This window comes from Condylura cristata, unplaced genomic scaffold (genome assembly GCF_000260355.1).
Source record: "Condylura cristata isolate star-nosed mole 26May11 unplaced genomic scaffold, ConCri1.0 scaffold00004, whole genome shotgun sequence".
NCBI lineage: Eukaryota > Metazoa > Chordata > Mammalia > Eulipotyphla > Talpidae > Condylura > Condylura cristata.
The window spans coordinates 10,550,584-10,562,546 of NW_004567105.1; the positions used below are offsets into that span (position 1 = coordinate 10,550,584).

Sequence of the window (11,963 nt, forward strand, 5' to 3'; positions counted from 1 at the left end):
AACTTCTAACGTTCCCTTTTACAAGCAATGTAATCCCTTCTTGGGACTTCATTTCTCCCACCATCAAAGGGGCTCACAGATTCCTACCCTGGCCAGGGAACAAGTGACAGTTGAGCTGCTCAGGTCTCGCTGAGGGCTGACTGCTCCCTTCTTGGAGGTACTGACACTGTTCCGAACATGGGACAGTCTTCCCAAGTCCCACTACCACGAGGTGTGCTTTGCCTCAAAGTCCTGCTGACATGAATACTGCAGAATGACAGAATACAAAATCCTCCCATAGCTAAACGATAGCCAAGCATTTTTGTTTCATGGATGTAACTGCAAGCACATCATCTATTTTCCTGAGACAAAAAATAAAAGACCAAATCCCAATTCATTTTCAGTTGAGTTTTCTTAAGCATCTACTATGCACTGGATACCATGCCAGACACTTTTACAGATTTCTTTTGTTCTATCGTTATACTTAGGTATTATTATCTACACTAATCCAGAAAAAGAAATGAAGATTTGAATCTCTACCTAGTTGAGGTTATATGCAGAATTCCAGTCAGACTACAACTGAGGACCCCACAAATATTTTCCAGAACACAGTTATATCCAAAGAAAGCCAAAAAGGGCTTTCCACGGAATCACTCCTTCCATTTCTTCCTTTTCTCCCCTTTTCCCTCCACCTTCCTTCCTTCTACAACTTTTTGCATGTGCAGCATGTGCCAGAAGCTGTTTTAGAATCAGGGAATACAAAGAAGATGGCAAAGACCACAACTGCATAATAGGAAGGATGAGTCGGTCTCTGAGTCTTATTGGAGAAGCTACAGGCTGAATTATGGCGGAAAGAACAAACAGTGGAGAGCTGGCTTTGCCCCTGGCTTGCTATAAAGGTCACCCGCCAGTCATCCAGCTTCTCTGTACCCCTCAGTTTGCTTCACAATCACCTTACAAGATGGCCCTGATCATGAATAAAATCAGATGTCTGGCATTTGGAAAAGTGTCCGTCAACAGGAGAGGGGGTAGCCATGTGCATATATTTTAACCATGTCCACCGTAGTCAAAGGGTCTCCCGTCTACCGCTTGGTCTGGCAGCCCTGCCCCTCTGCCCATCATGGGATAATCCTGTGTTCTCTCTCCCAGGTGCTGACTCTGGGAAATGAAGCTGAGGTACCACTGTTCATCCAGACACTAGAACCCACACCAGCACACTCCACATCCTCCTCTGGGTTTCAAATCCCTGCTCCTTTGGCTGGCGGCGGTGGCTTCAAGGGGTGGAGGGCCAATTCGCCATGGGGTTTGTATCTGCAGCAAGCCTGACAGGCTGGGAGAGGAAGGCGTTAATGTTTTCTGACAGGCGACCCCTAATTGTGGGAGCTTTTCTTCTTGGCCTTTCTGTGAAATTCTGACTTAGGCAAGCAGCATAACAAAGTGGTAGGACATTAAGGGGGGCTTGCACGACACTGAGCTGGGGGAGGGGGGTGGCCCAGCATTATTCATGAAGACTTTCAGCTGTTTTTGTCTTTTAACTAACCTTTGAGTTTGATCAGAGGGCTGGCCGGCCTCCCTTTCGCCAAAGGCCTGCTGCACCTGGGGAGGACAACAGACTGTTTTTCCTGGTAAAGTGAGATGGCTGGGGGAGAGGGGGAACTGGAGGTGGGAGGGGAGGACCAGGGGGTGGGGGTGGGCTGTACTTGTGTCTTGGTCTTCGGTGGTTATTGGTAGAATTTTCCATTCCCCCTCACCCCTCCAGCACAGGCACCCCTCTGACTGCAGACTGGACAACTTTATCCAAGAAAATGCAGTGGCTTGTTTCCCATTTGATCTTCAAATGCCACACTTTCCCCTGCCACCAGTATCTTTCCTTTGCTTTTTCTGCCTATCCCATTCCCTCCTTTTCAAGCGCTCATCGCAGGGAGTAGGGTGCCAATCTAAAATTGAGGGGGTCTTGGGTTTTTTTCTTTCTTTCTTTCAAACCATAAATAAGATGAGAAAAGAGAAAGCAGATGAGTGAAGAAAGGAGAGTGGAAGATCGAAGTTAAGGGTGAAAGGGAAAGGAGAAAGTGACTCCGGGACAATTAGACCCAGAGAAAGGCAGGCGAGTGGCCGAGCGCCCGCGGCCAGAGGGGATGGAGGAGGGCGGGCTCAGCGGCTGGCGAGTCCCGAGGCCGCGTGCTGGGCAGCGTCGCAGCCCGGCGGTGCGGCTTCCCCCGCCCGCCGCAGGGGAGCAGGGAGGAGGGGGTGTGCGTTCTACGTGCTCTCGCTTTTGGCAGGTGCCGAGTTTTTTGTCCCCTGCGTCCACTTCCTGCCCCGACAGCCCAGAAGCAAGACTCGGTCCTCTCCAATGCACTCTGCAGAAAGTGACTCCCTTCAAGAAGTGTGGGTTGGCGCCTTTCCCCCCCATTTCGTCCCCAAAATAGCCCTGGGAGCCCAGGCATCAAAGGCGGCTTTGTGAGCGGCCGCCTGCAGGCTGCCTGGAGGGGGGGCGCACGTGGGACTTTCTGGGAGCGCGTCCCACTCTCTTCTCCAACCTCTCTCTCTCTTCTCTCATTCATTCTTCTCCGCTGCTCCTTCTTTGTCTCTTTCTCTTTCTTGTTTTCCTCCTGCGTTCCCTCTCCATCTTTCCCTCTCTCCAGCTGCCCCCCACCCCAGCTCAATTTTGTTTCTCCCTCCTCTCACCCCATCTCCCAACCTCTCTCGTCGTCCTTTCTCTCTCCCTCCCTCCTACCTCCAACCTCTTCGGCGCTCCCACCTCCTACCCACTTTTCCTTTTCGCACCTCTGGACGCCAGCCCAAGCCCCCAGCCCTCTCCGCCCCCTCCCCCACCCCACCCAGGCGTCAGGTAGCGGGCGAGGCCCGGCGCGCGCAGCTGACAGCGGACGCATGCCTGCAGCCAATCACCGCCCGGATGCGCTGCAGCCTGAATAAATCATTAAGCCTGACACGCGCTCGGGCCCCGAGCTCTGCGCTGCAACTTGCTTCCTGCCATTAACCTACACACCCTCTTTTGTAACAACCTAATCTTGCATACAAAGGAAGAAGGAATATAACTTCGACCTGCGCGAGAGCCCAGCCCTCCGCTTTCACTGACGGGTGGATGGGGCTGTGACGACTGGCAACGCCGGTGTTAGCGAATCGGTTCCCTCCCTCCCTTTGACTCCAGAGAACCTGGACTTTCTGGGGGAAATCCAAAAACATCACTTTTGGCCCAGGAATGGAGAGGAGAAGAAGAAGAAAAAAAAAGTTCAGATAGCTCTACACTACGGTGGGGAAAAAAAAAAAAAGTTGAGGGCATCTTATGCCAGAGAGCATTCACCGTGCTTTAAAATGAGGTGGCAATAAAATGTGCTCTTCGGAGAGCTCCCTCTAGACGATGCAAGCTATGTCTGCTCTATTAGCCCTTCCTTTTAAAAATGAGGGTATAAATGTCTCAGTGAAGGAATGGGTTGCATGGAAAGCAGAAATAACTTCGCCACAGCATTGAGGTCTTCGCTGTTTTTGGTGACAAAATCTCCAGTACCACCTCTCTACCTTGGTCAGAAAAATCCCCAGGAGGAGATGTACTCTTGCCTCCATATAGACGCTGGCCCTGCGAAAGTCCTTTCTTTTTTAAGTCATCTGGTGATCTATGCAGGGGAAGGCATTATCTTCCTTTTTCAATGGAGAAAAATGACTTTTTGCAGCTAAGTCATCCTTCATTCAAAAAGATGAAGTGATTTTCCAGGTTGATTGTAAACAGAGCTAGGTTTACCTCTGCCTTAAGAAATTTCTTACTGATGGCTCCATGATTGCCAGTACATTTTTCCACAAAACCAACACACCGCACCTCTGAGACCCTGTGGGAATAGCCCTGGACCAGTGGTGATCATAGAAATGATAAGAGTTTATGGGAGACACAAGGAAGCAGGGAAGAGGGTGGTGCTAAAGGAACAAAAATGATACAGTATGGCAGGCAGAGACAACAGTAAAAAACAAGTGGGAGTCCTTTCCACCTCTGGGCTTGAAGGGTGAGAAGGCTCCTCCTTTATTACTGCCCTCAGCTGGAGTGGCCACTCAGGGAGAGGAGCCTCTGATAAGAGCCAGGGTCTTTAACTTGGGAGCAGAGCCACAGCCAAAGTAACTGACCCAGGTGAGAAGCAGCGGTGTAAACATCCGGACCAGCCTCCCTTCCTACCTCCTAACCACCGACTGTGTCCCACTAGCCAGCCTAACCGCAAGTGGGGGGGGGGGGCAAAGAAGAGAGCCCTAGTAATGGAGTCCCGAAGAAGGGTGGACAGCGAAGTTGGTGGAGGAAAGGAAGAGTCACAAACAGCTATGAGCGCCACAGAATAGACCATCCACTCAGGGAATTAACACCTTTTTCCAGGTGTGGTAACAGTAAATAAAACAGGTAAGATTCCTGGCATCCTCAAGTTACTGTCTAGTACATGATGGCGTAGACTAAGACAAGTTTCTCTGTTCAGGTACTGGCAGATGCCACGAAGGAGAAGCAGCAGCACAGGCGTGGTGCAGCGTCTTTAGGCCAGGTGGTCAGGACAGGCTTACAGGAGGAGGTGACATCTGAGAGAAGGTGAGCTGGGCTTCCCCAGGAAGGCCTTCCTTTTCCACTCCCAGCCTTCTTTCTGGGTGTGTGTGGTGGTGGGGGGTGGGGGCTGTTGTGGGTAAGCCTCCTGCCTAAACTGTGATTTAGAAGCATCAGATGACACTTTAGAGGCATCATCTTGAAAACGTGAAAAAGGACTACAAGATGAAAAATAACAATAAACATCCCATTCAGTGTAACTTGGAAGCCTCCTTCTCCACACTCAAGGCCATGAGCTCACAACACCCAATGTTGTCTCTTATCAACCCCATATGACAAACAAGAACACTGTAAAGCAGAAACAGGGCGGTCGATGCCTATCCTCTCACTCCCAGCAAGAACAGGGAGTTGGAAATGGAAACTCGACTCCCCCATACTTCTCAGTCCTTTGAAGCTCTGCAAAGAGCAGTTGAGTTTCTTGTTTTCCTCCTTGGTGGCCCAAAGAAATGAACTTAAGAAAAATTCTTCCCAAACCCACTCTCCTCCCAATTCAAAAAAAAAAAAAAGTAAAAGACTGTGGCCGGGACGTCAAAGGTGGGTCTCAGCAGCCGCAGCCCAGCCTCTCCTATCTCTGACATCCAACAGATCAGTCCTGGGTCGATTTTCCTATACCGCTGCGTTCCCCACTCCTTCTTGTCAATTTTAGGCGTGTCCCTGGACTGAAACCCGCAGTTCGAGTTCGTAAGAAGAAGTTCGAGTTCTTAGTCAATAAAGTCAAAGTAGTTTTCTTCCCTAGCAGCTCGCTCCGTCAGCTCCCCCAACCCCCACTCCAAGGCCAAAAAAAAAAGAAAAAGAAAAAATAAAGTGGGGCGGGGGCTAAGGCCGGGGAGAGGCGGCATCGCTAGCTGCCGGGGTCTACATTTTGTATTTCGCTGACAGCCCAGGGCCGCTGCAAAGCCCTCCGCGCAGCCAATGGGCAGCGGTGATTTATGGAGCTGACTAATGCTGGCTGAATGCGGCCTGTCAGAGCGCAGTGAATGGCTTCCCTCCGCCACACAAGCCCCGGCTTTGTGTTGCTAAGCGATTAGAGCAGATGTAATGAGATTTTGCCCAATCCCCGCTTTGCCCTTTCCTAGCTTCGGCAAAATTGTGTGTGTTTTTGTGAATTTTTAGAGTTTGCCTTCGCATTGTGGCAAACAACGGCTAACTTTGCCTCGAGTTTAACGAGACTGGATATTTCCCATTCAGAAGTGAGTAAAAGAACACCTGTCTTCACAAGGAGAAGGGGGGGAAAATCCCCTTTGTGGGGGCTGAAACATTATCCTAATGTTATATTCATAGCCATAAATGACTTGCTACACTTTCTTTGCGTACCTTATCTGGAAACTTGCAAAGGAGCTAAATTAAAAGAAAAAGAAGTGGGGAGGGGGGAGGGAGGGCGGGAGAAAGGAGGGAGTCTAGCCCTGGTCCTCCAAATGAGAAGATAAAAATAAAAGCAGGCATCACAAAGGCATTACTTCCCTCAAGTAAGCTCTAAATTGGCTCACTGCTGGCAGAAAGTCCGATTATTTATGGCGATGAGGAATTTACTGATTTTTTTCCCTTAATTACGCTCATCTCTTTGAAAGGGACTGAAACCTCCATTGCATTCTATAGAGGGTCATTTAGCAAAATGACATCAGACGCTGTGGCTTGCTTCGCGCATCGCGGCTTTAAAAAATGATTATTCTGTGCCACTAAATGGTATAGATGTACCAACACAGACTAGATTTTTAACTCTGGAAGACGTGTTGGCTCCCCGTTCTTTGTTGGGTTTTGTAAGATGCATTTTGCGCTGGGCTTTCCGCTTGGCTGGAGACACGCAAACTGAATGCGAGTAATACAGCCGGCGAGCGAGGGGCCGGGGAGAGGCGACTAGGATTCTGAGCACGTCCTTGCTAACTGACAAGAAGCAAGCCAGCCAAAAACCCACCAATTTCTTTTTGAATCTTGGTAATTGGGTACTTTTACACGCAGCTCACGCTATTCGGATAGAGTCACAAGCTTAGATAGGCCAGTGTCTCAAAGCAACCACACATTTCTAAGGCTTTTATTTATTTAAATCTAACTTCTTCTGCAAGGAATTCACATCACAACATGCCCTTTACTTAAAATCAATATGGAAAGTGTGTGTATTAGGGAAAAGGAGGTGGACTGTGTGTGCCTGGATGGGAGGGTAGAACACAGACACCACTGGGAATGTGGGAAGGAGCACCCCCACCCACACCCCAACTCCAGCACCCCATCCTGTCACCCCCATCCCCACCCCCAAACTTCAGCACCCCATTCTATCATCCTCCCTGTGCCCATTTCTCTGTGGGCCCTTTTGCAGTTTCACTATGAGGAACTCAGAATGAGTGACTGGGGTGAGGACTCTTTGCAGATAATTTGTGGGGGTGGAAGTTTTAAAACATACAGTCATTTCATCAAAGGGTGGCGCAGCCACCAGGCACCACCTGTTCTCTATACTTGCAAGAGAAGACAGCAAGCAAACCTCTATATGCTTTTTTCTCCAAAGTCACCAGAGTCACTTTGGGTGGGCCTAGTCATGGACTTATCTTGCTCGGTTCTGCCACGTAGATGGCTTTGCAGCACCTTCTACCCCTCGGCTCCTCCCCCTTGGCATTCCCATAATAATTTGGACAGTGGAAGCAAATAAGACATGGAGGCAGCTGATTATTTTCATTTGTAAAAAAAGGAAAAAAAATTTTATTACGAAACTAGTTTGTATAAAACAGGGTTATACATGTTTTTTTTTTTGTGAGTTTGTAATAAAACAGTAAGGAAAAAAAGGCAGTGATAGAAATCTCCAAAAGGCAACCTATCAAATCCTACTGGCTGCCACTTTGCGTTTGGACAGTAGCTGCATAAAGTTTGTTCTTTTTGAACAGTATTTAATAACATCATTAATACATTAACAACGTTTCTATAAAGTAAGACACATCGGTGCTGAAGTACATCTGGTGGTCTTTTGACCTCACCTATGAGGAGAGTTCTTTACAAAACCACATAGGGAAAATGGCAGTCATAAGGTGAGCTACACATCTAAAATATGCAGAGGTAATAGCATTACATGTTAAAGTATCAAGATATACACATTTTAAACCATTTGTACAAAACTCTATAAATTTTTTTCTCTTTCTCTCTTATGTACAAAAATATCTTAATATATCCCCAAACTGGTTAGGATAGATACAAATAGATTTCTTATAATAAAAAATTCACAAAAGATTGGAAGCATTCTATGATGAAAAACAGTAGAAAAGATGGTGTGAGGGAGGGGATGGGGCTTGGGGAGGAGGCCCCTGGTGGGGGAGGGGTTTCAAAGGACTAAGTATAGTATAATTTCACTGCAGGCCAAAAGTCCACAGCTTACTGGGTGGGGGGGTGCGGAGAGGAAAGACACCAGCCCACGTCTAGTTGGTGAAGAACTGCTTTTGAGAGAGCGGAGAGGTAAAGGCACCAGAGGAAGCAGTTTGCGCTCAGCCTGTGAGTGGTGGGTGGGAGTTTCTAGGGGCGCACGCTGCTGCTCTCCCGCGGGAGCCCACTGGCTTTTGCACACAAGCTGCATTTTGCGGTTGCCGCAGGTCCGGGTTGCTCTTCCTATCTCCATGAATGAGTGGAGCGCCAAAGACACCTTCTGAGCGCATTGAGAGCTCTGCTCCTCAGGCATGCGTCTCTTAGTCGGCCTTGGAGTTGGTTGTCTGGTTTTAACATTTCTTCTTCTCCTCTGTTTTCCTTCTCCCCCTCCCCCTTCTTCCTCCCTTCCAACGTCGCTGACGAGAAAGCAGTAAAGATGCAGGCTGTGTGGTCACCCTATAACACAAGGAGAAGAACGCAAAAGGTTAGCGTGAACTTGGTGGCTCGTGGCAGAGGCAAACAGGGGTTTGGGAGAGGATCTGTCCGGGTAGAGGCTCTCTTCTGACAGGTGCAAGGACTGGGCTCAGCGAGCACCCCCACCTCACCCCTAGGGACCCTAAGAGGCCAGTACTGACACTAACAACGTGGGGCTTGAGATCACAAGCTTGAACAGATCTGTTACGTCGCCCCGTCCCATCTCCTGGGAGATGAACCTCTCCTCCAGATACCAAAGCGGAGGGGAGAGGATGAAGACAGGAGGATGCACCTGTCCCCTCTAAGTCGCCACCTACCTGCCCTCCAGGTCCATTCCCACTGGGGCCTGACGAGGCCGAGCCCCTCAGAACCAGTTGGTGAAGTCCAGCAGCTCTTGCTCCTCAGGGCTGAGCGGGTCATAAGAGCCCTCATCTGAGGAGTAGGACGAGACCGGCGACCCGGCCATGGAGTTCATGTCGTTGGAGTAGTTGGGGGAGATGGTGGGCGACAGGACGCCGGCCTGGAAGGCGGCGCTCACCGCGTCGTGTTCGTCCAGCAGCTGCTGCAGCGCGCGGATGTACTCCACGGCGGAGCGCAACGTCTCCACCTTGCTCATCTTCTTGTTGGCGGCGCCGTTGGGGACGTGCTCCCGCAGGGTGGCGAAGCCCAGGTTGACCAGCTTGACGCGGTTGCGCTCGCGCTCGTTGCGGCGCGCCACGGCGGCAGGCTGCTGCTGCGGCAAGCTGTAGCCGAAGCCGCTGAAGTTGAGCCGGCGTTTGCAGCGCATCAGCTCGGGCGAGGACGAGCGCTGCCGCTTGACTTGCTTGGTGGCTGACTTGTGACCGCCCCCTGAGGGCTGGCTGGCGGCCGCCGCGCTCAGCTGCGGCGCCTGCGGCGGCTGCGCGGCTGCCGCGGTGGCAAAGAAGCAGGCTGCGGGCGGCAGGAAGGGCTGCTGGGGTGGCGGCTGGGGCTGCTGGCCCGAGCTGCCGCTCTCCATCTTGGCAGGGCTCTCCATGCGCAGCGGCCGCCCAAGAGTCGCGGGATGGGAGCGAGCGGGGACGCGACGTGCGGGGCGCGCGCGGGGGACAGGACGTAGGTGCGAGGACAGAGAGGGAAAGGGGCAGAGAGACGAAGGGGCAGCCCGAGGGACGTTGAAAGAAATACAAACCCCCCCGGGAGACTTCTTTGGGGGGCAGCCGAGAAGGTGCAGTGCTCTTCCTCCGCCCTCCACGCCCTGCGCTCCTCCCTCCCTTCTCCCTTCGCGGGTTGGCTTCGGGAGCCTCGCGTGGCGCTCGCGTGTGAGGCTGCCGCTAGCGGCTTCTTGTTAAAAAAAAAAGAAAAAGGCAACAGAGAAGCAAAAGTCAGGGGTGGGCGCGCTCTTCTGTGTCCGGTCCTTCCCCAGGGCTGTGCCCGCTTGCGCTGGGTCTCGCTCTGTCCAGCCGCGGTTCAGGCCCTTTTTATTTATTTTTGGCGGCTCACCCCCTTTCTTAGTTCCTTCTTTCACTCGCCCTCCCCGGCCGGCTCCCTGTCGGTGTGCCTTCCACGTTCCCTGGCCAGAAGTGAGAGAGTGCTGGGCGGCCGGAGAGCGGCCGCCTTTTCAATGGGACACCCAGCCCCACGCGCAGCCTGGCCCCGCCTCGGCCCCACTCCCCGCTGCTGCTGCGGGCGGCTGCAGCCCCCACTCCCCCTCCGCTTACCTCCTCCTCCCACCCAACTCCCCAAACTCCCCCTCCTGTTCACCCCTCCTCCGCCTGCTCCCGAGTCCGCTCCTTGCAAACTCCCCATTCAGCCGGGTTTGTTGTTGCAGTGCGTGCGCCCGGCGCGTGCCGGACTCCCGGCTGAATAAACAGGAGGCGCGCTGGGGCGGGCTGCGGCCGGGGGTGGTTCCGCAAGGGGGGGCGGGCGTCGCAGCAAGGGCAAAGGGCTCTGGGGATTGGGGGTATGGGTGGAAAGATGTGGGGGGAAGTGTCCCGGGATTGTCCAGGGAACTTGAACAAACCACGGGGAACAGTTTGGCAAAAAAAAAATAGAGGCAAGGGGGACTGTGCCGAGGTTAGGGGCAGGGGACTCCATTTACCCAGTTTTTGTTTTCTCTTGCCCACTGTCATTCAACTGGGGACGTGCCCTGTCCTTGGACGCCTACGCAATGTTGAGATTGAAGTTCAGAGACATGGGGGTGGGGTGGGGGTAACTCCGTGGAAAAACTGGACGGTGAAAGTACCGTTGAGACGTGGGTTCCAGTCCCAAAGTGTCCTCTCCCTGGCCCTTGTGACCCGTGGTAAGTGACATTCTCTAGGAGCCTCCGTGTATCGCCCTGGGAACTGATGTTTTTTTAATGCCCAGTGGTTTCAGGTGGCGTCTACCGTCCCATCCAGGTGTGAAAACTAGGGTGTCCTCCAGCTTTGCAAGTGTGAGGGGTGCCTGGGAGGAGGAAGTGGACGCGCTGAGGGTGAGGGGTGCTTGTGATCACAGCTGTAGGTAGGTGAGGACCTGTTGTGCCCCCAGGAGGTCCCCTGACCTGCCCCTATCCTCGCCGGCCGCCCCTCCTCCCGGGGCTTGTTTCGGGACCAGTTGGGGTGTGCCAAAAGAGGGGCCTCGCTGGGATGCTCCCGGCCTAGATCCGAATAAAAAAGCTGTGGGGCAGGAGGGAGAGGGTGATGGCGCTTGTTGGGATGGAGAGGTTCCCTGGCGGTTCGGCGCTGCCACGGCACCTCGGCGGCCTTGGCTCTGTGTCCATCCCGCCCCAGGCGTGTGCCCGGCGGGCCGGTGGCAGGCGACTGGGAGCGGAGCCCGGTGGGGCCGCGTGCTGGCGCCGCGAGGGAGGGGGAGGCGCTTACAGCGGTCGCTCGGCCGCTGGGACCGCGCCCGTCCAGGCGCCCTTCCTGGGCCTTGGGCCCTGGCGTTGTCTGGCGGAGCCGGGTCCAGCCTCGGGCCTTGGGATGCAGCGCTGCGGGGAAAGCGAAGCGAGCCGCGGGCCAGGCGGCATCTTTGTGCCGCCGACTTCTCTGCAGGAAAGCGAAGGAGGCAGGGCGCACCTCATGTCCCCCCACCGCCCGAAGAAAGGCCAGGCCGTCTTGGGGTTGATTTGTCCAGTAGACACAGGCAGCTCTGACCGGAGACCTGGGTGCAGAGAGGACCTTGGTGAGCTGCGGAGATAAGAGCTTCTCCTGGGCTTCTCTTTCTAAAGCATCTTGGGGAGTGGGGGTTCAGTGGCGAGGGTGGAGGCTCTCTGGTGTGCGTGGCAGCAGCTGAGAATTGAAGGCACAATGTGGTAGGGGAGTACAGCAAAGGCAGGTGGCTTCCAGGCGAGCCCCTCTCTTCTCTGCCTCAGTTTCCTCTTTTAAGTCAGGTGGATTTGGGAAGCCTGGGGCCCACTCTGTGCCCTCTGTAAACCTCCCCCCTCCAGGCTCCCACCATACACACAGCTACCTTGTGATTTGCTGACTTTCATTTCTTTGCTGAGCCCCCACTGGATTTACTCTCCTTGTCTCTCCTCTCCCAGCCCTCAACCCCCAGGAAAGGAGCTGAGAGGTCTCCAAGAGCACAGTTGCCTTCTCTTTCCAGAAGCATAGGATGCCGAAAG

The 11,963-nt window shown here is 53.1% G+C and overlaps 1 protein-coding gene across 1 annotated transcript; it reads right to left on the bottom strand.

Moving 5' to 3' along the window:
* Nucleotides 1–8,717: 8,717 nt before the first annotated feature.
* On the bottom strand, nt 8,718–9,395 carry ASCL1 (achaete-scute family bHLH transcription factor 1). Its single transcript, XM_004675744.2, has one exon. It carries the CDS (start codon nt 9,393–9,395, stop codon nt 8,745–8,747), a length of 651 nt encoding a protein of 216 aa, XP_004675801.1. The 3' UTR covers nt 8,718–8,744.
* Between the last annotated feature and the right edge of the window lie 2,568 nt (nt 9,396–11,963).

Excerpts from the sequence above, each read along its gene's own strand:
- ASCL1 (XM_004675744.2), bottom strand. The coding sequence starts at position 9,395 with ATGGAGAGCCCTGCCAAGATGGAGAGCGGCAGCTCGGGCCAGCAGCCC.